The sequence below is a fragment of the Myripristis murdjan genome, chromosome 2, assembly GCF_902150065.1.
Source record: "Myripristis murdjan chromosome 2, fMyrMur1.1, whole genome shotgun sequence".
Taxonomy (NCBI): Eukaryota; Metazoa; Chordata; class Actinopteri; order Holocentriformes; family Holocentridae; genus Myripristis; species Myripristis murdjan.
Window position 1 is genome coordinate 15,640,163 of NC_043981.1, and position 27,067 is coordinate 15,667,229.

General features: G+C 41.2%; 1 protein-coding gene across 1 annotated transcript; it reads left to right on the forward strand.

Annotated features, from left to right (window-relative positions):
* The first annotated feature begins 1,141 nt into the window (after positions 1–1,141).
* On the forward strand, positions 1,142–27,067 carry plcd4a (phospholipase C, delta 4a). Its single transcript, XM_030074322.1, has 16 exons — positions 1,142–1,250; positions 4,504–4,554; positions 5,305–5,463; positions 7,144–7,372; positions 8,416–8,545; positions 8,647–8,878; positions 9,635–9,836; positions 12,047–12,191; positions 13,693–13,845; positions 15,802–15,969; positions 22,776–22,932; positions 23,113–23,229; positions 23,581–23,759; positions 23,899–24,031; positions 24,197–24,346; positions 26,074–27,067. The coding sequence occupies exons 2-16, from the start codon at positions 4,530–4,532 to the stop codon at positions 26,163–26,165; spliced, it is 2,271 nt and encodes a 756-aa protein (XP_029930182.1). The 5' UTR covers positions 1,142–1,250; positions 4,504–4,529; the 3' UTR covers positions 26,166–27,067.

A 27,067-nucleotide genomic window follows, 5' to 3' on the forward strand; every position in this document is an offset into this window, starting at 1 on the left:
ATAGATGAAGACCAAAAAAAAAAAAAAAAAAAGAATAATAATGGTCAAATCTCCTCACTTAAATTCTCACACTTTTTCATGCCTCCCGCCTCCTGAGCTCAGTTGATCTCCATGATGGTGGAGATCATAATCCCGGAGCCATTTTTGCAGATTCGGTGCTTAAGCGTTCGCCTTCTGCCCCGTTCTCGTGCGCCGCGGCAGGCAGCTAAACTGGCCTGATAAAAGTTTCATGACCGTGGCTTAGTAATATTAGACGGGACAGTCTCCAAGAAGCAAACAGGGTGGCCTGCTGTGGTCTGCCTGCGCTGGCCCTGCACCCGGCGTCATGATCCAGCGCTGGTCCCGGGCCAGGCCTCGGGATAACGGGCTGCTTCTAATCGTTTGCCTAATTGTTTGCCAATGATACTATTTTGTACGTCAGGAGGTGAGGGGGTGACGGCCCATTTTTGCTTTTGAAAACGCCTAATTTTGGCGACATCATGATCACAGTGACTCTTAGAAACATTTGATCTCAGCTGCCTTCATTTACACCAGGATGAGCATGTGGTTATATAAGAGTCAAAAGTGAGCAAATGATTACTGTAAAAAAAAGCAGCGTTTGATGTTTTTCATTAACTTTTAATGACCACATATTTATAATGTTGTAGCAATGCAACAAAAACATCATTTCCACGTGAAATGCTCAAACTACAGTCCTTGGGTGCCATTCTCCAGAGCCCAAATGGAGCCACAGTATCTTTTTCTTTTCGTTCTTTGGTGAATAAAAAGGTGGATAAACCCTGATCTCTACTTGGCTTTCAAACAAGAATTCATAATTGTCAGAAAAGCAGTAATTTACACTCTTTTATACAGCTATAACCTGCATGTGATGCTACTGAAAAGGGCTGGTTAATGTTTAAAATGGATTTTCTTTAACCGACAGTCTGTTGATGTGACATTAGACACACTGCAGCGCTGGAGAATTTGCCATAAAAAAAAAAAAAAAAAAGCCTAGGGAGAGATTATCACAATGCAAAACAGACACAGGTGATCAAGCAATGGGACAAAAAGGGAAGGGAGAGGCAGGACGGGGAGGAGGGGCAGATGACTGTGTGTTTCTGTGTTTTTGTGTGTGTGTGTGTGTGTGTTGACTCTGGGCTTTCATCACTGCAGCGTGGCGTGCAGAGGGACAGCGGCTCCCTGACCACACGATCTGCTCGAGCTCTGCCACAAGCTGACGGCTTTGGGACTCAGGGATGATCCTGCAACAGGTGAGAGGAGGCGTTTTTTTTTATTCTGGCAACTTCACGGCTCCGTTTGATGTATTTTAATATTCTGTGTTACATGTTGTCCTTCTGACCTTCCCTAAGAAAGCTCCACAGGGGGGAAGTCATTGTAAAGAAATAACAATGCAAGGAAGGAATCAAATGTTCACCTCTAGGTCTCCTTCATAAGGCTTTTCCATGGATTTGAATAAGAGAAAAAAAAAGTCTGAAACCTCAAATAATGAGATAAGACTCGCTATATAATGCTGGGACACGTAATTTGTCCCCAGTTATTTAACAACAAGAGCATGGAAGAGCTAAAACTTATCTTCCTAAAGGGAAATGGCACTTCCATACAATAAGAGCTCTCTGGAATTGGGACGTTGAGTGCACCTTTGCTTTTTAAATGAAGCGCTGCCACAGTTATCTGCTGGGAAGATAACATGGAAATGTCCGGGATGGCAGCTTCTTCTCTGCCTCAGCGCTCAGATAGATTAACCACTTCCTAACGCACGGTGGACTGTGAGCTTTGCTCTATGGTTTGTCTGTCCCGTCCTTGACTAACGCCCTACATTTTCCTGTTTAGTCTCACTACATGACAGAGAAAAACAACCGAGTCTTGATCTGTTTGCAACACAGAATAACACATAATGCAACTTTTTTGCAACTCAGAAGTCCATTGAATGACCTGACAGATATTTCTGCACAGTTTTTTACCTTTTACTGACTATTATGTTACTTATCTTTGTCTATTTATTGTGTCACATATGCTGAACTGTTGTTTAAAAGTGCAAATCTGCAAGTGTGCAGGTGTTGGTGACCTTTTAGGAGAGTAGCTGCCTGTGATGAGCCAATGCATGCTGGAACAAGATGATCTGTTGTGTTTGCAGTTCTGTTCTGTTCTGTTCACTGGAATTAAAATCAGCCAGTTGCCGGTTCGAATTTGAACTGGGTCATGGACTTTTGAGTGTGCTGGTCCTGTGTGAGAGGAATGCTGCAACCACGGCAGAGATTTTAGGGGCTTAGTTGGCTTAGCGAGTTCAGCAGCGGGACAAAAACTGTAATGCGGCGCGGGGCAGAATGCAGAGAAAACATACTGTGACGGAGTGAGACCCAGTAAAAAGAAGCGGCGTCCAGAGCGGCTTACCGAGCTGCACCGTAAACAGGACGGGGATGTAGCTGAACAAAGAGGCTGCTGGTGCGATGGGGAGCGGCTGCCAGATGAACTGTGTGCAGCGCCGCATCGCAGCAGAGAGCCAGGCAGGGAGGGGAGGACTGTTCAAAACTGCTGCTCCAGTCAAAAAGTACCATTCCCCTGCTAGTAGTGTCGTCAAAACCTCCTAAAGTAAAAGTAAAAAGTAGCTCATTTCAAATAGGTGTGAGGCAATACAACGATAATACAATATATCGCGATACTTCTGATATTGAGTATTGATATCTGATACATTTGAGTTCCTATGAGGCACATTTGTTCCCTGCCTTAAGTTATTTTTACTGAAAAAATATGATTGATTCCTTCCTTTTCCAGAGTATTTTTTCCTCTTCACTTGCAGATATCACCAGAGGTGGAAGTAACTAATTACATTTGCTCCCATTGCTGTAATTGAGTAGTTTTTTGTGTACTGTACTTTGACTTCTTTTATTTTTACAGCAAAACTTGTACTGCAGTAAAATACCAGCAAAGTGGCAGTACTAATACTGGAGTAGCAGTTTGTAGTACTCTTTTCACCACTGCATATCCCGATGTATCATAGCTGATTATCTCACAATATATCGCGATACCATTAGGAGTAAAATATCGTAATATCATTTTATCGCCAGTTATCCAACTAAAAAGATAACGGTGCAAAGTTCAAACCAGAGTCTTTTAACTGGAAAATTTGGTGATTACATAAGAAAGGCACCAACAAAGGTTGTCTCTCAAGGAAACACAGTTTGTTAATTTATGACAGTCCAGTCTGTGTTGCGTGGAAGGGGTTTAAATTGCAGCTGAGTGCAATACGTCAACTTAAATAAATAAGAAACTCAAGTAAAAGTAAAAGAACTGGCTTTAAAAAGTATTCCAGAAAGTGCAAGTACACAAAAAAGGTACTCATTAATAGCAACATAGGGAATGTAATCACTTATGTTCACCCCTGGAACCCAGAGAGCCTCTTAAAAAGCTCCAAATGTAAAAATAATTGAGCATTGGGCAGCACAGATCCTTTTCTAAAAGAGTTCTTTACACCACCGCAGTACATCTATAGAGATCCACAGGTTCAGGCCGAAAGAACAATCACCTGGTGCTACAGAGAACCTTTTAGTTAAGAGTGTCCGCATTTCTAAAAGGGAACCCCTCATTTCTGGCCAAAACAGGGGATGGATAAGTTCCAGTCCATCTTGTATTCATCAGGTTCTGGGTTCCTGCAGGCTTTTCTCTACAAAAACGTTTAATAGCAAAGTTTCAGATTGAAATTCAAGCCTGTAGAAGAGCAGATAATGTCATTCCTGGAGCCAATATTTAAAAAAAATAATCATGAAATCATTTCGAAGTCCTGTAAAGCCTGCAGTGACTTCCTCAGGGGAAACAATCCTTTGAAACTGAAGACTCTGAGAGGTGGACAAGGGTACACTGAGAAAATAAAGCACATAATTGCACCTTTAGGGGTCCAGCGGCTTGTGCTTTTGTCCCCTTGTTTGTACCTTATAGAGTCCAGTCTTATTCCTATATTATAACTACAATATTGGACAATGCTGGATAATTGTATTACCTATTTTTCATATCCACAAATCTTCAAAAGTAAAAAAAAGTAAAAATCAACCTTAATTTAGTATTTTACCTAATTTATTTATTTATTTAGGTATGTATTTACTCATTTATCTATTAATTCTTTGTATTTGGCCTAACAAATGCTGTCTCCTGACATTGTACATTAACATTTAGGGGCCACAGTGCATATATGTGCCTTTTTTCCTCTGAAAAAGGTTCACATAAAAACCTTGAGGTCCAGTAATCAGCCCTATAGGCGGTAAATTTGTGTGAATGTATGTGTGTGTTTTGAAATTCATCCAATTTAGCTTCAAAAATGTGGTTTTCATTCATAACACATTTGTTAGAGACTTTAAAATGACAAGCAGAAGGGATGAACTCCTCGATGTTGTGTTTGAACGCAAATCCACTGTACTTTTCGGATTTGCAGCGTAAAAATCAAATCCTAAATGAACAACGGCATGTTTTTCAAGTGTGGCATCGCCTGCTCTCCTGTGTTGTTTCCCTCAGATGGCAGCAGTGTGAGAAAACGACAAATGGCTTCCACGGGGAGTTGCATCCGTAAGTTTGATATCGTCCCCTGCAGGATCTCATTAAATTCTCAAACTGAAGAGGCTGTGCATGGATTATGTTTTTGGTACAAAGAATCCCTAATGGCAGATTTATAAGTCAAGCTAATGGCGAGTGGATATTGTTTTATTGCTTTTATCATTTTTATATACCAGATCTCTGAGCAAAGAAATCTTTCCAGTGAGGTTTTTTTGTCATCCATGATCTTAAATGCTGTTTCCATACTGACACGACTAACATTCTGGGGAAAACGGGGTAAAAATAAAATATTCATGCTCTTTTAAGCAACGTGGATAATGAATACTGGGAAAAACTTGGCATTTTCAGTCCAAAAATTGTGTTATCAGCTCTCAAAAATCCTCTCTTGGTTGAAACTACAGATGGTAACACTTGACAATAACAGTACAACAATTAACATTAGTTAATGCTGTAATAAACATTAAGTGACAGGTAATAAACATGAAGTAACAGTTAACTAACCATTAACTAATGTGTCTAAGAATTGTGTACTAATGCTGTTCGTGCTACGGTATTAATTTATATGTTATTTAAGGGTTACTGTAGATATTATTAACATTAGTAAATGGCATAATACTCATTAACTAACAGTTAATTAACCATGACGGCATTAACTAACGTTAACTAATGTTAATTGTTGTACTGTTATTATAAAGTGTTACCAATGAAATCAGTGTCAGTGCCATCCATCAACTTTTAAATATTTCGGTGTTGCATCTCCAGGCATCCCGGGGGACGACAACCTCCAGTCGATGCTGGTGGGGACGGTGATGAGGAAGATCAAGTCTCGCACCTGGAAGAAGCAGCGCTACTTCAAGCTGCAGGAGGACTGCATGACCATCTGGTACAAGTCCAAGAAAGCCGGCAACGCCCACTCTACCTGTGAGTAGACTGATGTGCATCTGATTGGCTTGAATTAATAAAGCTCCAACAAACCAAACATATTAGGGGTGTAACGGTTCAATAAACGCACGGTTCGGTTTGTATTGTGGTTTTAGGGGCACAATTTTTGTACTTAAGGGAGAAAAAAAACACATTTCTAATGTTCTCTGTATTTTCTCATATTGGCAAAAATATTTTTTTCACTCAGAAATTTTGGATAACAATATGAAATCAATATTCTTTCAAAGGCAAAAGTCTGCTTAGAGTATATAACACGAGTTGAAAACACTTTCAATGTATTCATTAATTCACCATCTCAGTGTGTGGTCAGATGGCTCTCATACAGTGTGTGTGTGTGTGTGTGTGTAACACTGCACATTGTAGGGTGTATAGTTTTTTGTTTTGTTTTGGGTTTTTTTTAATACAGTTTTACACCCCTATTCTCTAGTGTTTTCATTACATTAGTATTGTCATTAAGACAGACATTGAAACCTGAACTTCATGGCTGGTTAGGGCAAAAAAAATATCCCATTTTGTTTTCATTTTTATCTGCAATGTGACTGCAATATGTAAAACATCACTTATAATAATTCTTTACTAATCTAAGACTTTCAAAAAGCCGAGTCACTTTTACTGATGCAGCACATTTAAAAACAACAGGAGTTGACCCAGTCGTGACAGAAGGATAAAAGAGTAATACATAAAAGGCAGGACTAAAATAGAAAACACAAACTCAGAGTGGTGAAATAAGAAATGAAGACAGACTGAATACAACCAACAGCAGATTAAAACGCTGTGACGGGAAGTTAGAGATAAACTAAGAATGCATTTGACAAAAAAGCACAGGGCAACCTCAGACTGGACTGAAAGTAAGAGAAAAAAAGGCGGGTCTGTGAATTTGATTTAAAAGTGTCCGTGGTGGGACGGGACTCAATCTGGGACAGGACTTAATCTGGGACAGGAGACTTTTCCAGAGCCTGGGAGCAGCGACAGAAAAAGCCCAGTGCTTGAAGGATGGTGTGCCAGTTAAAAGTCAAGCAGTCGCATTTTGAGACAGCTGTAGTTGAAAAAGAGCGGAAGGGGTCAGCCCTAAATACAGGGAATTACAGCAGTTCAGCCGAGAGGTGATAAAAACCATTTCCAGGTCTTTATGAGATAAAAACGGCTTTAGTTCGGCCGCGGCTCTAAGCTGATAAAAGCCGCCCGTCATAACACCGCCGACCTGTTAGTTAAAACTCAAAGTGTCAAAGAAAGCACCAGAATTTTGAACCACATTGTGCAGATTGGCAGACATGCGAAATATCATTACTTCTGTTTTGTTTTCATTTAGTTGAAAGAGTGACCCGTTAGGAAAAACTACATAATCAGATAAACTCGACATCTAAAACAAGGAGAGCGCCATAAACCAGAAACCACAAAATAAAAGGGACATTAAAGGGAATCAACAAATCACACAAAACCTAATTACATAAAAGCCTGTTTTAAGAAGTGATTTATTTAAAAGATTATTTTCTTTTTAAGCCCCTCAGGCAGGATAATCCAAAATTTAGACGGGAGCACATTTTGATGACACAGATGGTGACACACATGGCTCATTAAGTTGCTGCAATGTGGATCTAACTCGTCTCATCACAGCTGTGTGCAAAATGTTTCGGTGTGTGTGTCGTTCTTCGTCTCCAGTCTCCGTGAGCGATGTGGAGGCCGTGAGAGAGGGCCACCAGTCCGAGGTGCTGCTCAGCATCGCCGACGAGTTCCCGGCCGACCGATGCTTCACGCTGGTCTTCAGGGGCCGCCGGGGCAACCTGGACCTCGTCGCCGAGTCGGCCGAGGAGGCTCGCTCCTGGATCCAGGGCATGAGGAAGCTGATCGAGAACCTGGAGAACATGGGCGAGAGGGAGAAGCTCGACCAGTATCCTTGGCACGATGGTCCTCAGCTTCAAAACTCATGATTCGTTTGACCAGAGGAGAACGGGCGGTGGGTGGGCGTGGTCACATTGTCAAAGTGGGCGTGGCCTCTGAGACATTCCGTTCAGTGTCAACAAACAGTAAAACACATGAAAGTCAAAACTCAACTCTAAAATGTTTCTGTTCCTGAATGTGATGACAACTCTCTATTATTTAGGGAAAAGAAACATTGACTGTGTTGGATGTAACAGTGTGTGAATCATTATCCTTTTTTTAATTGATTTGATCATGACGGCGCCTGCCACTTCTGTCTGCACAACTTGCATGTCAGGTCACTCCCTCTCTGCGGCTGCCACGATGCCACCACTCTTTTAGAATAGAATACAATAGACTAGAAAGCCTTTATTCTCATTGTATTGCAAATACAACACAATTTGCGCGCTTCCCACGGTTGGTGCATAAAAAACAAAAACACAGTACAACATAGCTGCACACAACCACACAATGGAAGTATATAGATATATGAATGAATTCAACAAGTAAAAGCAAAAAACGCACAAATGAACACCAACTGCTGATCAAAGAGCTGCTGCACTCATGAACGCCACCAACTTAATACGACCAACGTTTGCGGCAGTACTGTGCACGGTTAAAAAAAACAAAAAAAACACAACAGCCGTAGTTCATGTAGCCTGCCCATCTGTGGGCAGCACCAAATGATCAGTATTTAATGTTTTGTGAGGCAATAACTAATCAAAACTCCAGTTTAGTCTAATTTTTGGGACAAACAGGACAGGATTTTGGATTCGGGACAACTGCTGGTACATTTCAAAACCCGACTCCTTTACTCTTTCCCAGCCAGTTGAGAGTCTTTGGATTCATGACAAAGTCTGAGATTTATTGTTATTTTAATGTCAATCAGGATTCAACCATAATGTAGTCACTTTGAAGTCTCTTTTACTCGAGGCTCTGAAGCCACACAGCTGAATGTTTCATCCTCGATGACTGTCACTGATGCTTGATGTTCTCCTTAAGTGGCGTACCCAGATGGATCGGTGACTGGTTCAAGAAGGCGGACAAGAACAATGACGGCAGGATGAACTTCAAGGAGGTGCGAGACCTGCTGAAGATGATGAATGTGGACATGAACGAGCACCATGCCCATCGTCTCTTCACGGTGAGTTTTTTATGGAGTACCAAAGTGCTCAAATGGCAAAGAAGGAACTGGGAACGAGGTTGCTGATTGCTATCCATTCGTGTTCTTCGCTTTCTTCTTAGATGGCCGATAAGTCCCAGTCAGGTACGCTCGAGGACGACGAGTTCGTGCTGTTCTACAAGATGCTGACCCAGCGGGAGGATGTTCTCAGGGTTTTCCAGGACTACTCGAGCGATGGCCAGAAACTGTCCCAGACGGACCTGGAGGACTTCCTGCGAGAGGAGCAGCTGGAGGGGGACGATGTTCAGCAGCATGCCAAGCAGCTCATCGAGCGCTACGAACCCTCTGACACAGGTACGCAGACTGGTGTGAGACCAGTCTACGTGGGTTTGCTCATACTGACCTTTTATTAGCAAGGCAACTCAGGGGAGAGAGGTGTAGTTGGGGCATTTTAGCTTTAAAATGGTAAAATCGAAAGGTATTGAATAATGCTGCAAAATATTGCCTATCAGCAGCCTCAGTTTAGAAATATTTGAATCAGCATTAGCCTTCAATAACCCCTCCCTAATCCATACTTGATCCCTAGTATGGCATCGAATTTCTTTTCAATCCTAATTCTGACCCAATAAATTAAACACTGGTCAAAACATGTTTTTTTGATCACTTTCTTTGAATAAAACTTTATCACTCACTGAATGTACAATTATTTTCTAATGTCCCTGGTAGCTCACCTGGTAGAGCAGGTACCACATATCCAAGTTTAGTCCTTACCACTGTGGCCTGGGTTTGAATCCAAGACCAGGCTCTTTGCTGCATGTCCCTTGCTTCTGTCTCTCTCGATTGTAGCTCAAACAAATCATAAACACCAAAAATAATCTTGAAAAAATCAGTGCTGAATTGTCTCTCATAGCTCTTAAATTTCCCAGGTTATACAGGACATTATATATATAATTCTTGCATAAAGTACATATATCCTTCCCCAGTTGAGACAGATCATTGATGAGTATTGTCCCGTGGTGGTTTCCTTGTAAGACAGTGGAAATATCTTGTCCAGCCAAACGTTGTGATTGTCATCGACATAAAGCTGACGGTAACTCTCTTATTTTTCAGCCAAGCTGCTGAACGCCATGACATTCGATGGCTTCTTGATGTACCTGGGCTCGGCCGAGGGCTCGATCTTCAACCCACGACGGCGGGGCGTCTTCCAGGATATGAGCCAGCCGCTGTGCCATTATTTCATCTCCTCCTCCCACAACACCTACCTGATGGAGGATCAGCTCAGAGGACAGAGCAGCATGGAGGGCTACATCAGGTAGCGGGACATCTGATCCTCTAGCTCTGCTGGATTTGGTCTTGACTGGCATCTTAGAAATGTTTGGAGTGGCTATCAAACTAAAAAAAGTTCCAAATTCAACCAACTGGATTGACAAAGAGGTAGCTCTGATTTTAAAAACGAATCTCTCCCATTCAACTACAGAGTACATGTGACAATACTGTGTAAGCCAGTTAGTTGATGCTTTTATCTAAATCAACGTTCAATACCATTTAGTAGATTTCAGTGTTCCCTCAACAGAAATCAAACATCCTTTTTTTGCCTAATGCTTGTCCCACCATGCACCATTGAGCACCACAGGAGTAATACAGAGAGATTTATTTTGATGTTACCTTGTGTTAACCTCTTCCACTCCACCACCATTTTTTTTTAGACAAGTTTGACCGGGGATAGGGGATTTTCAGGGAAAGATAAAAGGTCATTAGCAAATGCCACAGAGAAGTTGAATTCATCATCTGAAAGCTGGGAGCCTGACGATTGATTTGAGATGCAGCTCAGTTCTGGTTGTCAAGTTTTTCTTTTCAATTTGGAACATTATGATGGAAGAATATGAAAGCCATTCCTATGCCTTTTTGTGTCTCATAAGTTGTTGCAGCAGTTTTGAGTTGATACTATTTGTTTGACAGATTTGGTGTTACGTTTAACCGTTTTTGACCACTCAAGAATTGATACAAAATCAGAAATCTCTTCAAAATACCAGATTAGGACACCAAGATCTTGAGAAACACAGAAAAAATCTTTAGGCATTTGGAGATTTCTGTAAGAACTGCTTTTTTTCTGCGTTTCGATGAAAAATGTCTGAAAAGATGCTAAATACTGGCAAAAACTTGGCATCACTCTGTTGAGGAAATCTCTCAGAAACTCCTCGTTATGGTCAATGCATCTGGAAAACCAGACATCCTCTGAATACTCTCGGTCTCAAGTTTGTGGCTATAAAGTTTCATGAAGCTGTGATTATCCCAGAGGTCACAATAGGTCATTTTATGCAGGGTCTTGCTACAGTGAAATGGCTCCTATGGGGGCTAACATCATCACACATGAATCAAATGTGGCTCATTGAATCCACAAGAATCTCAGCTTTCCAGTCAAAGCCAACTGATGCAGCTCCAAGACTGTTTAGGCCCTGGTCTTTTCATTCAGATATCTGGAGGTCAGAGATCAAGGGACCCCTTGTACCCCTTTGAGAATGACTATACTTGATTTTCCCTCAACAAAATGTACCCTAACTTTGGAGCAATATTCATCCCCCTTTGTCAGTGACCTAACATGACATGCTTGGCACTAATCCTTAGGTCGTCTAGTTTCATATGATACCAGGTCACTCCAGCTTTATATCTGAGCCCGCTACAGTCTCTGGAGGACAGTATGTCTGCCGAGGACGCCGGCGTTCACCACAGAATTGAGGAGGGTTTTAATCTTCCATCATCCAACATTATACAGCATTTTTTGATCAAATGGAAGCAACACAAGTTAATTAAATGGATGTCCTGACCTCATACTATTTTGAAATGATTAACAATCCTGTTACACAAGATTTATTCATGTGGAAGTCAATGTAACAAACTGTGTTGGGACAGAGAGCATTAACAAATGAAATTAACTTGTGACCGGTGTGCAGTATTTTGGGAGAGGACCCTGAATTAGAATAACTCGGTGACAAAACATTGAATGAAGGAATGAACTAGAAGAATGTCCGCCATGCTTATCTCGTCTTTTCTGGACTATAGGCTGAGTAAAGCTTAAGAGAGATTCAGTAGCCAATTGCATCGTCAAACTCCAACACACATACACACACACACAGCTCCGCGATGGCTGTTTTACGTGTCGTTTTTTTACAGTCGTGAAGCATTAGGCTATTTTAACCCCTTGTTGACAGATTACGACAGCCTGTGACACTTTTTACAGTGTTTTTGTCCAATGTGGGTGTGGCTTCTCTCTGTCATCAGTCGGCCAAAAAACACAAAACATGTCATCACCCGTGAGAGAGAGAGAGAGAAAGAGAGACAGAGAGTAGCAATGGTCAAGCGAGCTCGACAGTAAATGAAGAGAAATAGCAAAAAAACAAACATTTTGATTCACCGCAACCACGAGAGGCTCTTCAGTTTGCAAGATTAGCTGCAGACACACACACACATGCACATCAGATTACATGCATGATGGAGATAATGAATGTTGTGGTGGCTGCGCAGGGCTCTGAATCGCGGCTGCCGGTGTGTGGAGGTGGACTGCTGGGACGGTGCCAACGGAGAGCCCATCGTCTACCACGGACACACTTTCACCTCCAAGATTCTCTTCAAGGATGTGGTCAACGCACTGGGCAACTATGCTTTTAAGGTAGCGTCGCCCCTGTTGTAACACTCTGGAAACACAAACCTCAAGGGTTTGACTCAAAAATGAGACATCTGACATTTGAGAGCAAAAGGACTGATTAAGCCGTTATGGTCAGTTTTAGAGGATAGCAACAATAATGAACTTTATTCATGCAATGCTTTCATTTAACCATTTGCAAATTAGTTTGCTGCAATATAAAGTGTGGATTAATTCTATTAAATGGGTCAAACATTCAAAATTAGCAGTGGTTCTGAAAGTTTTTTAAATAATTTGCCCCCTTTGAAATATTTTTCCAGCCATGAACCCCCTGACTGGTGCAAAAATAGACAAAAATCCTATATAAAGAGGTCCAACCCAACTCTGTCAGTGTCTGAAACAACAGCCTGATACTGATGATATTTTGTTGGCTCTGTTTTTGCTCCCTTTTCATTTCTTTCTCCTTGTGTTCAGCTGTATCATGGCTACGTTTCAACCACAAATCCACTTTCTCGACGACCACGCAGGCAGATTTAAACCTGAAAAACACACTTTTGGCACCTTCATGAAACCCAGAGGGAAATGTGGTTTATCAAACTTGCATTTACATTTTTTATTGAACTTATTACAGCATAGACTAGTTACTTTAGGAATTACACATGGCTGATATTTTTTAAATGAACATTTTACAAAATATCACATACCCCCTGCATTGCTTCAATGTGCCCCCATTGAGAACCAACTGCTCTACTGAGAATGAATGAGAGTCGTTGGCTGTGCACCTTTATGACATAACTGGATTTTTTTTTTAATAAGTTAAGTTATTTTAGGTTTTGTGAGAGATTTTGTCTACACATACTGTAAACTGTAAGACTGTAAACAGCCTGAATTCTCCATTTAAGTGGTAATCCACAAAGTTTTTCAAATTTTGTTTCCTCTCATAGTGATGTGAGTCCTTGCTTAACAAAATAATCCCACTTTTTTCCAGCATGGGAATAAAAACATCTTTCACACGGTGTCACAACCTTGATGATCACATTGGTGGCTTTTCAAAAAGACAGATGAAGTAGATAGACCAGCCACGCGCCGTGTGTTTTGTAATCCGCTCATGCTGGCACTGCATTTGTTTTTGCTCTCGGCGTTGTGCTGTAATGCTGCATCAACAAACCGCACAGCATCTCATTGCACATTTATAAGTGGGGCTACAACTGCGCGATGATATCCAAGACATATCTCAAAAGCCCCGTGGCATCTGTCACGGAGTGCCAGCCTTGTGCCAAAGCGAACAGCTGCCAGGTTCACGTGCATGTCAGGGCACGCCGGTGTGCATGAGCCACTGAATAATAGTCCTTCATGACCCCTTGTCCATCCATCTGTTCGTCTGTCAGCCTGTCGGTCCAGCTAAGCAGAACCCGCAGGTGTATGGCAGCAGGCGTATTAGCTTTCCCCTATAATAATGCTTTTCAGTGTTAAATTACGCCCTCTTTCACTCACTCCACCCCTCCGCCTCCTCCCCTCTCCCGTCCAGGTATCGGAGTACCCGGTCATCCTGTCCATCGAGAACCACTGCAGCGTTGAGCAGCAGAGAGTCATGGCCCGACACCTCACCCACATCCTCGGTGACAAGCTGCTGAAAAGCGCATTAGGTGGCAAGGCCCCCATCAGGCTCCCATCTCCTGAGGTGAGGAGGACAGTCTTTTTTTCAGTTTCCAGGGGGTTTCCGAACTCTTTCATGTCCCGGATCCCTCTCAGTAAGACCCGGGACCCCCGCTTGAACTGAAATTACTGTTGGGACCCTGATATGAAAAGATATTTTGGTTTGTGTTAATTAAGGAAATGCTTTAATTCAACGTGTTGACATCAAAACATAACATTAAAATAAATCAGTGAAAGATGATGAAAAACAAGATGAAAAAGATGATTACACAGAACAGATTAACTTAATAAAAAATGACTGTGACGTTGCAAAAAAGGTAAATTAGAAAATAATTACCAGAAAATTTGTACTTTCTTTAAAGAGCTCCTCTGATGAAAATCAAGTTTTTAACCTCGTTAACATGTGTGTGAGGTGTTTTTCATCGACAGGACATATCAAGAATGAAATGGCCAGTTTTAGTTTTTCCATTTTGAAACTGTTTTGTGCTAAGGACAGGATCAAAAAGACAGATTAAGACAGGAATAGCATTTTTCGCTGAAAAAAAATAAGGCTTTAGATGGATAGATTATAAAATACAACACCCCCAGGTGGGTGGGGGCTTTTTGGATTTTCATAAATCTGTGTATACTAAATGAAGGCAAAGTGTTGAGTCATTTTAAGGCATGAAGGTAAGTTTTCTTCATGGCAAAAACTTCTGAATGCATAATATTGATGAGCAGAGATGAGTTTTAGTGGTTTAATCAATGGCTAGAAGGAGAAATCTAGATTTATAAATATTAAAATGACATCTTTAAACATCAGAACAGAACAATAATAGTAAAACATACTGATACATTTGTGTTTAAATCCAATGAAAAGTCGAAGGGCTTCCTTCACACAGTCCCTCTGAGAGCTCAGTGACCCAGAGGGCACCTTTACTTTCTCCTCAGAGCCTGTCAGAGCCTCCTGGGCTATATGATCTGTGTCTACCTGCAGTGCCAGCAAGCTGAACTATTAAAACATTAATATTTTAATGTTGCTCCCTTTCTGCAGCCCTACAGAATATGACAGGTGTCTTCTCAAGGGCTATTTCTCTGTGTCTCACTCTCACACCAGATTTGGATCGCCATTTTAGGAAATGTAATAAATTCAACAACCAATACAAACTGGTCGTAATTGTTTGCTTAAGGTTTGTCAGATTTTTCTCCCCTATCAACACACTTGTTGGACACTGCTAATTTTTTTTTTTTTTTTGATCAACATACAGGACAGTAATTGAAGTCACACTCCTTTGAGAACTGAGAAGACATGCTGTGTTGTGGCTGCTTGATTAAAAGTGGTAATCAGTGCTAATATTTACCACAAACTTGGATAGGGCAGTTCGACCAGTGCAATGGCTGAAAACCACTTATCTCCAAAATATCAGAAGCCAACAGTCTTGTTTATAGCTTGACAGCTGTGCATTTTCTAATTTGTTTTGAAAAACTTTCAGAACCCGCAGAGGAGAGGGTAAACTCTCAAATTAAGTAAAAACATGAAAATCACCAAAATTGGAGAGAAGTGGTTTTCAAAGGACAGTGACGTTAAGGACAGTGGCCACTGCTCTGACTATTCTGCTATGTTGATCTGAACAGGACAGTCTGTTCTTTTCCAGTTAAAGTTCTCTGGTATCATCCTTACCAGATTTACCAGTGCATGTTTCTCACTGATGTTAAAGGAATACTCCAACGTTTTGGGCAAAATATGCTTTTTCTGACCCACCCACACTGTGCACAGATGCGAAACTGGTATTGAGCATCCTGTCTCTGTCTTGGGAAGTCGGAAAAAGGGTATTTTGCCCAAAAAGTTGGGGTATTCCTTAAAGATGCACTATCAGAAATCTCTGAGTCTTTTGAGAGTCTTACAGTGATAAAGGTCTCTAAATAAATCTGAAATTTAACTTGACATTTTGAAGATAAATCTGTCCATCAAGTGTGATCCTGTGGTATTCTGTGATCACAGGATCTTAAGGGGAAGATTCTGCTGAAGGCGAAGAAGATCGGTGGTCTAGAGGAGACTTTCAACGGGATGGTGGAAGACTCTCTGACTGTGGAGGTCAGCGACGAAGACGACACGGCCGAAATCGATGAGGACAACCTCCACCGTGGAAACCTCCGCCACAAGCCGAAGGTGGGTTTGGTTTGTTAACCCCAGGCTCAGACCCAGACAGCTGATTACACACAGTCTGGTGGGCCAGGCTGACAGCGGCACATTGTTCAGCATCTGGGTCAGTTCCGCTCTGGTTCAGTCGTTTCTAAGCTCGTGACACATCTGTCAGCATCAAGACAATTCAGGAAGGGATTTGAATTGGTCGTTGGATTAAGCCGACTGACCCATGATTAAAACTGAAAGGCACTCCTTTTGATTAAATACACCTTGTTTTCTGAGTTAATTTACTGAATTAGTTTGCAGCTGCAGACCGGAAGGTTGTTGGTTCAAATCCCTGGACCACCTTAGAACATCTGGGTAAAGCATGACAACTACCGATATTCTCTCTTCCCTTAAAGGCATGGTTCACCATTTTTTCATGTAATTGAAGCACTTTGTAAACTTGTTTTTTGAAAAGTGCTATGTAAATAAAGTTTATTATTATTATTTTGAAATTTCTGATAATTTTTCACTTTCCCCCTCCTGTTCTGTACGACAGCAGTGGTGCTGTCTTCCACTCATTGTTACTGGGTGCTGGATAATGGCTGGATGCTCCAAATGCTAACTGTTAGCCTCCTGCCAATGAGATGGACTTCCCCCCAGCTAACATTTTGCAAAAATTGCACCACGACTTTGCCTTTTTAATTTTAAGTTATTTAAATGCATAGATACACATGTCCCCTTGCCATTATTTTAGTTTCATATTAAAGTGTACACTTTGAGAAAATGTTCAATATGAAGTTGAACGGTGCTTTAACAGAAAACACTGACTCATTTAGCTTGCATGTTTTCTTGCATGGCATTCTTGCCTTGTAATGTTTCTGTAGCAAAAGTAATACAGTCAACACCAAAACCAAAGAAGCTATTTTTCCACAAAAATGTAGCGTTTGAGTCCAGGTTAAAGATTGTTTGTTTGAATATGAGGTTGCCCAAATAAGTGGCTGGAAATCTGGTCGTCTTTTTATCCAGCGGAAAAGGATTGCATAAACCTCTGTCATCCCTCATGAAAGATACATGATGCTGAAGGCCAGGGAGCAGACACTGGGTGTTAGATAAGGTGATCTGCTTACACTGTGATCAGAGAGAGAAAGACAGGAGCATACAGGGAAAGAAAGAAAGAAAGAAAGAAAGAAAGAAAGAAAGAAAGAAAGAAAAAGAAAATATTTGGCAGACATATTATTATTAGGTGCACAGGAGGAGTTGTGTAGCACATCTACAGAATAGGATCTGGGCATTGTGTATTCAGTTGTGTGTTGTTTGCCATGCACATGTCCATGTTTCGTATGTTTATGTCCCCTAAAACATCTAACCTTTAACTCTACTGACTTATATCTGTGCCAAGTTTGTCACTAGAGAGGTGTTTTCACACTCCTCAGCTGAAGGTGGAGGTGTGTGTGCACGCCCCTATACTCTGAGATTCAGATGTGTGTCCCGGGCCAGCTGGATTGGCTACATCGCAAGTCCCACAGCCAATCAGCCGCCAGCTGACGGGGCGTTGCTTTGCATATCATTAGCAGTCGCTTTGCCAGTCGCGGTGCTGCTGCTGGTCGTGTTTTGTTTTTTAAAAAAAACAACAATAAACCAAATAGAAATGGATGCTTCACATGGACAATATTAAAGTAATTAAGAGAGTCACTGAATTTTTTTTTTTCATGCTTAGATTTATCAAATATGGCACAATTTTCATGATTGTCAGAGGGCGGGACTTCCTGGTTCTGAGAACAGAGCTCTGGTTACCAGCCACAGGAAGGTGGGAGGGGATTATTTGCATATTCATATATCTGTGCATTTTTAATGACTGCAAGGTTACAATTAGTTACACTGAAGACACAAAGGGATGTTCTTCATGGTAACAACATCTAAATATGGAATACTGATGAGTAGAAATTATTTTAGGGGCTTTTTATGGCCTTAATAAATGACTGGCTGGTACAGAGAGCCAGGAGCCCTCCATTAGAGAAATACAGTTTTCACTTTTAAACCACCAGAGAAGATAAGCATCAATCAGCTGGATGTTGGTATGCAAATCCCAGGAAGTAATCAATCGATTTTCTAGCTGTAGTGGTTTAAGTCAATGTATGATTAAATATTTTGTTCAGCAGCACTGCACATAACTGCACTTTGATGTTAACAGGTATTCAAAACCAGTGTAGCTTCACTCACTCCAAGCATTTCTTTAGATGGTTCTTTAAAGAACATCCAAAGGTGCCTCAAAGAACCATCAAAAAAATGGTTCTTTGAGGAACCATAAATGGTTTTATGAAAGAACTTTAGCAACAGTAGAAGAAAGTTCTTTGTGGACCCAACTGGTTCAGTGGAGAACCTTTATTTAAATGGTTCTTTAGTAATTTTTCAGAATTCTTCACTGTTTTGTGATGGTTTATAGACCAAGACATTAATCCATTCACTGACAAAATAATCTGCACATTAATCCACAATGAAAAGAATTGTTAGCTGCCGCCGCCACCAAATAACTGTGAAAGTGTGTGAAGAACCAGCCTCTAAATAAAGGGGTATTCTACTAGTGATGGTTCTTTGTAGAACCAGAGAGCATGAAGAACCATTTAAGAACCATTATTTTTCTGAGAGTAAACTATGGAAGCTAGGACCATGGAAGAACCACAGGGACAAAATGAGCACAGATGACATAAAGAAACACGAGGGAAACAGAAAATAAACAATGTCCAAAGTCCAAAACACAAACATGACAATTCTCTTCACTTCACTGAACCCTTCATCCAAATGGTTCTCATTGGCTTTTCAGGAATATAGAGCTCTTGCATTTGTTATGCGTCCTCTCTCCAACAAATTGACTCGGCATAAACAGGACAAAGTGTGGAAACATTGACTGTCATTTTTGTAGAATGTAAACTGGTCCTGTCTAGATGGTAACCCTGGATTTGCCAAACTTTCAGGAAACTCTCACAAATCTGGAGCTGCGAGTGCGGTTGAGGTTCAGCTTAAGGTTAAGGTTCAGGTTAAGGTCAAGGTTGAGGTTAAGGTCAGGGCAGGGTCAAGGGTTACTCTGCTGGATCAAGTGCACACGTGCGAGAGTTTGGGAAATCTAGGGTTACCTCTAGACACAGCCCTGTAAACTGGCTAAAGCTGGCACGGTGTCGAATGAAAACTACATCACAGCGGACACCTCAGTCACTGGTGATTGGTTTGTGGGATTCCAATCCCTCCTTCTGCAGAAATAGGCTAACAAGACGGCAATATCTGACTGAATAATGGAGTGGAAACGGGATGGTCATTCAGTCTGGATATCATGTTCTCTCTGGACAAATCACACCTGTGCCAGTTGCCAAATGTTACTTAACATACTGTATGCTAAAGCGGTAACACTAAACACAGCAGCCAAGTCGAATGGATTAACTGAGAGATGGATTGGAGAAAGAGGCAAGCAACGGATGCAGTGCACTTCAAAGTTACAGTTAGACAAGAGGGGGAACGACAGAGCAAGAGAGGACAGGAGGAGGTTATGGTTGGCGTCCTGCCGCTCTGCCGGATCAGAGGCGAGGCCAGGCGAGGTGAAGGTTGTCAGTCCTGTCTCTTATTAAACGTGACACTTGATCTGCTGGTCGCCTCGAACAGCCATCAGGAAGCACCTGCGTCGATAAGCTCTGCATTGCCTTTGTCTTCACCCAATCCTCCTCTGTACACTCTGGATTAATATCACTGTGAAGGAAATGCATTACTGTTAGTCCTTTTACTGTAACTGAAGTTTTTTGCAGCGTTTTAGTCAGTAGTTTTACTGGCGACACTTTGCTTGTAGTGCATCATGTTGCAGATTATAATCCATGATAATATAATAATCAAAATTACATTCAACTTACAATCACATCATCAGCATACAGATACAGATGTTCCACGTATTCAGCCCCTTCATTTTTATTTATTTAAAAAAAGGTCATGCACTCATGTTGTGTTTAAAATGTGCTTTCAGTATAAGTTCCCCAACGTGCAGCTCTGTGACGTCCATAAACATAACTCAATCGTAAATAATTCAAGCTTCAACATTTGAATGGCCTGTGGAGATGGTGTTTTCAGAAGCCGCTTACAATACTCCAAAGATTCAGAAAATAATAACTTGGGGAAGATGATTCCATGAGGGTCGGGGCTAGTGCACGGTCAGTTTTTGTTTTGCAATCGGAGGATGGATAAAAGGCTGAGATTAGAGGATCTGAGTGAAGGGAACAGGGAGCAAAGTGCCTTATATCTACAGAAATAAAAAAAAAAAAACTTGTATTTTATTCTGACTTCCACAGTAACACCAACCACAATGAAAGAGAAGTGTTTTACCCACCTTATTTGTTTCTTGTTTTTTTTTTATTTTTTATTTTTTATAACTTTTATAAACACATGGTTTGATGATTTTTTAAAATTATTTTATAGCTTTTATCTTATTCTTCGTCTCATCATTATCTTGCACGTTTTGTTGCTTCCTGTACATTTTACATCTATTTAGGTATTTTGTTATTGCATTCCTTTCGCTCTCTTATCCCTCTGTTTTTTTTTCTCATTTTTAAATTCATTGATCTACTCTGTTTTATTGTACTTTTATTTATTTATTTTTGTTCTTTTATTCATTTTTATTTTTAATTATTTTATTTTTAACCTCATTGTAAAGGTCTATGAGCATTTTTAAAAATTTGTGTGAAGCGCTTTGAGATGCTCTTTTTTTTATGAAAGGTGTTAAATGAATAAAATCAGTAATTATAATAATAATGACAGGCTGATAATAGTGTTAGTAGTAGTAGTAGAAGTAGTAATAGAAGTAGTATTGTGATTATTATTAATATTACCATCATTACTCTCATAGCCTGGCAGCTGGCAGCTTGACTGAGGCACGTTTAAAGGGGAAATACAAGCATTGAAGTGGGACCAAATGAAAGTGCGAATCAATAATCCCAGATGATTAGTAGATAAAGTACATCTAATTTTTCTCATCAGAAGTAAACAAGACTGAACGAGCTTGTCGACACGGGGGTTGAAGGTCATGTGCGGTTCACAAGCGGCACAGATTGTGAGCCGACGTCTTGATAAATAAGTGAAGCACTAAACTGATGGACATTGGCAAAACGATCAGGTGCAATTAAAAGAGGTTGTGTTTTTTCAGGGTTCATTGAGACAACAAACTGTGTGTAAACGAAGCAGCGGACAGTTAGGGACATGTTTATTGATAAGAACGTGAGAGGCATGAAATGCCACACTTGGACTCCTGTCAACACAGTCATCAGAGGCAGGGCCAGCGTCGGGTTTGGCGGTGATGTGAGCTCGGCGGTGCCCTTGCCCGTGGTTTAAGTGTCTGCGGAGATGGCTGTGTGTAGCCGGGGCAGGGTGGGGGGTGGGGTGGGGACGTGACTCCGCAGCTTGGTTGGCCGAACCCGATCGGCTTTCACGGGGAGGCAGGCGGGCGTGCATCGGAGGAGCCCTGCAGGTTTCACTATCGTTCTGCTGTTTTGGCCCCACGCACCTCTGAACTTTACAGTCATGGAAGCTGCCCTGGCACAGGACCGGCTTTTGGTTGGCATGGCGGTCGAGTATCGCTTACATCGCCCAAGGCTGGGGGGGGGCTGTCTCGGGGTTTCAGTGTGCTTGGTGCTTCCACCCATGACAGGATTCCTCCACATCAGGAGGGCTTACCCTGCTGCATGTTAATGACTTAGCGACAATCCGCAGCAGTTTCATATCGCCTCTCGCTGCTCTGTCGCCAGGTGATAACACACAATAGTAATTCAAGCTACGGTCACCTCATGAAAGCTTTTCCATTTGCTATTCTAAACACATGGTGTCTGGTAGCTCTCTAATAGGAAAATGCTCTTGCACACAGGAAGTGATCTGTGTTATGTTTCAAGTTTGTTTGGAATAAACACAGGCAGGGCTGGTTGGTTATCATGAGCATTGATCGCCAACCTAAACCTCTCAAAATGAGACGTGTGTCTGTTTGAGGTCACGATCTGGTGCCTCACCACCTTAAAGGGCAAATAAATGTAGTGTTCTTCTTTTCTGGAAAAATAACTCCTCCTAAAATACATCCTTCTTATGTGACTTAATGTAATTTCTGAAATTAGGAAAGCTCAATTTTCTCAATGTGGTTCATCTCCCATTTGGAAAAAAGGCAATCTCTCTAACTGGAATAGAGCTTTGGAATCCTTTTAAATCCTATTGTATTATTATTATATATCTGTGTAAATACTTTTTATTTCATGATTGCAGTGGATTAGCCACCCAGAATATTAACATCTCATTATATGTGAAAATTCAGCAAACACATTCGACAAAATGTCATATGTGACTGTCAGTATGTTGAAATGTAATATATGGCTTATTGATATTCTACTGAACTCTTTTTTTTTTTATTGGCCCATCATAAAAAAACATCCATACTTGAATGCAATTGATTTGGACCTGACATTGTTCGATTCAGCAGAAGACACTGATCATTTTGATGTTTATACCATGCATGTTTGATTAAAAAATGTGTCAGTGAGCACAGAAAGAAAGAGCCATTTAAAGCCAGCCTCTGCTGGAAAAATAACATAAAAAGGCCGTAACGTAAGAAGATGCTGAACAGTTTAATGTATCGTATGTCGTAAGATTTCCCATTTGTATTAGCTAAATTAGCTGTCATGGGTGAATCACTAGTTTACGGTCTCATTTCGTCACAAAAGACAACGAAATGTATTACTACAACAAGGTTGCAATTTGTTTCTTTTGACAATATCTATTGGTTTATGGCATCATCCCGATCTTACCGTCATTATCCTCTCTTCTTCCCTCCACAGAAGTCTAAGCAGCGTCTGTCCAAGGAGCTGTCGGACTGCGTGGTTTACTGCAAGAGCGTGCACTTCAACAGCTTCAAACACTCCCGCATCCACTCCAAGTTCTACGAGGTGTTCTCCTTCACCGAGCCCAAAGCCCGGAAACACCTGCGAGAGGCCGGTGAGTCGCGACACCCCACTGCTCCGACACGTCTCTCCTTTACCCCTCAGAACACGTGTCGTCCGTGTAAATATGACTTTTCAGACCTGACCACCAACCATATCAACCGGTGTTGACCTGCAGTCTCATTACAGTCAAGTCGTATTTAACCGCATCTTTTATGTGTTGTCTTTATTTCAGGGTCAGAGTTTGTGCTTCACAATTCACGGCACCTGACCAGGGTTTATCCCAGCGGCTTCCGAACCGACTCCTCAAATTTCAATCCTCAGGAAATGTGGAATGTTGGGTGCCAAATCGGTGCGTGAGCGGATTTCAGACATATTGAAAGAGATCTTTGACTGTATCTTAAGGAGCGATAGCATTTGGACCACCTTTTTCAAATAAATTAAATACATTTTCTCAGTCTTTCTTTCTGCGGTCGAAGACTGAGGTAGTATTTTTATGTAAAAACTGTCAAGATTGTTGTCAAATTTTACAATTGCAGCCTTAATAATGCCATTTCCACTGTGAAAGGACCTAAAAACAATGTGTCGTGAATATAAATTCCATATCAAGGAGAGGTTGAACTAAGTCATTGTGGTAAACTGCTGAAAAAACCTTGTCTTTATTGTTGATAAAAGAGTAAACCTTCTTTTCCTCTCCACTCAGTTGCATTGAATTTCCAGACTGCCGGGGAAGGGATGGATCTGAATGATGGCCTGTTCAGGCAGAACGGCTCCTGTGGCTACATCCTGAAACCTGACTTCATGACACAAGCCGAGAAAAAATTTGACCCTGAGATGGCCCAGCAGCGGGACGGCTACCAACCCCTGGTTCTCACCATACAGGTAAAATGGTATTCCAGTGTCCCTAATAATAGCACATGCAGTTGTTTCCTCCTCCATGAAAATGATTTGAAAACGGTCAAATGGTGAAATTCTTCCGCTGATAACCAGGCATGAATTTGTGTGTTGATGTGTTTTGAAGGTGATCAGTGGGCAGCAGCTGCCCAAAGTGAACATCAAAGAGGGATCCATCGTGGATCCTCTGGTCAGAGTGGAGATCCATGGAGTTCCCATGGACCAAGCCAAGCAGGAGACCAGATACATTGACAACAACGGTACAGCAAAGGCCAGCTCATGCATTTAGTTAAAGAGGGAAAGAACAAGCAACCAGATTACGGATGAATACGTTCTGACACGTCTCATCTGCTGTAGATGCACACTCTGCAAGAACCTGGTTTCATGTTGCACATATTTCATCATTCATTTTGTCGCGTTTCCAGGGTTTAACCCCGTGTGGTACGACACCCTGCGCTTCAACATCCACACTCCTGAACTGGCCATGGTGCGCTTTGTGGTGGAGGACTATGACAAGACATCCAAAAATGACTTTATCGGACAGTATACACTGCCCTTCAGCTGCATTCAGCAAGGTAAGCCTTCAGATTTGAGTGTTGCAAATTATAACAGCTTATCGTAAACTCAGGCTGACTGTCTCGTATGCCATCGGATAAACTGCATCTTTGAGGACATAAAAATAAAAGATGAGTAAAAGAAGAAGATTTTTTTCAGTTAGAAAATGTCCTGTGATGACATAATGATGTTTGTGAGAAACTCAAGCCTCAACATTAAAGAGAAAATGTACCCTAAAGCGATGGTAAACCCGGTTTAAAAAAAAAAAAAAAAATCAATATCTGAGAGTTCCTAAAAGTCAATTTCTGTGATAAGATGGGGTTTTGTCAGTGGCGGATCTAGGGGGTGGCAAGGGATGGCAGCTGCCACCCTAAAAAAAAAAAAAAAAAAAAAAGGCCTCGCCACCTCAGCTGCCACCTCAATTTTGGGCAATCTAATATGTTAAAAAAAAATTTACAGAAATTGCTCAGAAATGTATAATACCACAACTCTGGTGTCCAAATTAAAGTGAACACAGCATGGTGTGTGTGTGTGTGTGTGTGGCCTTGGTTGGACTTTCTCTCTATATACGCTTTGCATGAACAGATACATGACACTGTACATCTACATTGTATCATCAGAAAGGAACACATGAACTGATACATTGTATATACAATTCATATAGAAGGAGTTGTAGGTAATTATTATCACTGCACCTCCAATGTAAACAAATTAAACTCATTTACATTAAGGATGTCTGATCCATCCACCATCCCTTAAAGGCCAACGTTACACAGGCCAACTTAAATGCAATTTGTTGCATGTTGTGATTTAAATTTTTACTGTTGCCATGGTCACCAAACCCATATGGAGCATACCAAACGATGATGCGAACTCGCCTTGTGATTTTCATTGGCTGGACCTCCAAACGACCAAACGGTGTAAAAAAGTCTCACGCGTAACCTCAGCCTAAAGCCACCCTGCCACAGCTGCACGTCGACCCGTTGCCAGGCAGGTGGCGCTGTTTCTCTGTCTCGCTCGCGACCCGTCGAGACAGGCTCGTTAATCGTCACGGCAGACGTGTTTTTCTGGCTCGCTGCGCTTGCAGGTAGGACGGGGTGTCACATGTTCATGCTCCTGTTATCCTCGTGGTCATTTTGACCCCATTCAAAGTTTAATGTCCCTTGACGCCATTAATACCTTTTTCCGCTTCATATTTAATGAGTTTTCCTAATTTAAAATTGACATGATGATATATTTTCAATGTCCTGGATGCACTCGGTACACAACAGTGTTTCTTTGGGCTCAACTGGACCTCAGGCCGTTTTAGCTGCATAAGAAAAACCAACATTTTACACAAATTTGTTTGAGTTTCAAACGCCGAGGAACTATATCATGCTGTTTATAATCTTCAAAAAGAATAACCATGTCTTTCGTAGTGAGAGAACCACTGATAGTTAATGTGACATTTGGGAAAACATGACTCCCTCATGAACTTTGATGTGTAAGGTGGGTGAGTGGGGGAGTTATGTTTTATAAAACGGATATTTAGCCAACAAGACATATAAAATTGGGTCACAATTTTTATTACAATCATTTTCTGGTGGTTCAGATGACTTTGCTATCCCTTTAAAATAATAATAATGTTGTCCAGTGGTATATTTTTCTGCATTTTTCTGGCCAAACGCGGTGTCTAATATGTTGATGTGAAAAGCCAGTGAAACAAACTCATTTTCTAACCAGTCTTTTTTTCATTTTCTGCTCCCAGGCTATCGTCACATCCACCTTCTGTCTAAAGATGGAACCAGCATCCCTCCATCCTCCTTATTTGTGCACATCAGGATCACCGAGCTGGAATGAAACAAAGACTAAAAACAGCCGCATCGCCCTGAAGTCAGTTCCTAGGACTCATTGAGGATCAGTAGAGCGTAGCAAAATAGAAAACACTTGTAACTCCTCCTCAAAATAGTATTTAGTATAATTTTATTTGATGTGAATAAATCCTACGCCAAATGTTTTTTGTAGTTCTTAGGCAGTAGAGCTACATCATCATCATCATCATCATCCTTATTAGCCAGTGGAGTGGTTTTCATCCTGTTGGCTGTGACTGTGTGTGTCCATCACTTGAACTTCGCCGCTCACGTCTGGTGTATCATCGCTACGTAGGACAAACGTTTGATTCTGTCGTCATGCGCTCGTGTTGTGTTTCAGAGACGAATGTGCCACCGTCATATATCTAGATCAGGCTGTATATATTATTCTGTCGTCAGTATTTACCCAAAAACAGAACGTAGCACTTCATGGACAGTGTTGAAGCGCATTGTCTGGCCACTGCAACCCTCGGATTTCACGCTTGGACTGCATCTCTCTGCACAGGTGGTCGTTTTAAACCTTTATTTATCCACACAAGTTTACCGAGATCCATGCTTTCTTTTCCAGCAACACTCTACTTCACATTTATGTAGTTACACTGGGAGGTAAAAAGCAAAAAAAAGCAAAAAAAAAAAAAAAGCAACTGATTTAGTACTTACAGGTCGTCTTGTGTCATCTGATGTCGTTTTTGTTGTATGTAAATATTCCCCGCTTTGTGTAAATGATTGTTTTGATATTTGTCTATTTTTGTATACACTGTTACAGATTCATATTCATACGTGTATAGCTCCATGGTGGTTATTGCATCCATTTTGCTTGTTTTATATTGTTGTAGGAGACCTCATATTCATTTGCCACAGCTATCTGCAAATAAATATGATTTTCATGTA

Bases quoted from the DNA above. Each gene is read 5' to 3' on its own strand.
- plcd4a (XM_030074322.1), top strand. From the start codon at position 4,530: ATGGCTTCCACGGGGAGTTGCATCC. The intron at 9,837-12,046 runs GTAGCGGGACAT...GTGGCTGCGCAG, and splicing joins AGCATGGAGGGCTACATCAG to GGCTCTGAATCGCGGCTGCC. The intron at 23,230-23,580 runs GTGCGTGAGCGG...CTCTCCACTCAG, and splicing joins GAATGTTGGGTGCCAAATCG to TTGCATTGAATTTCCAGACT.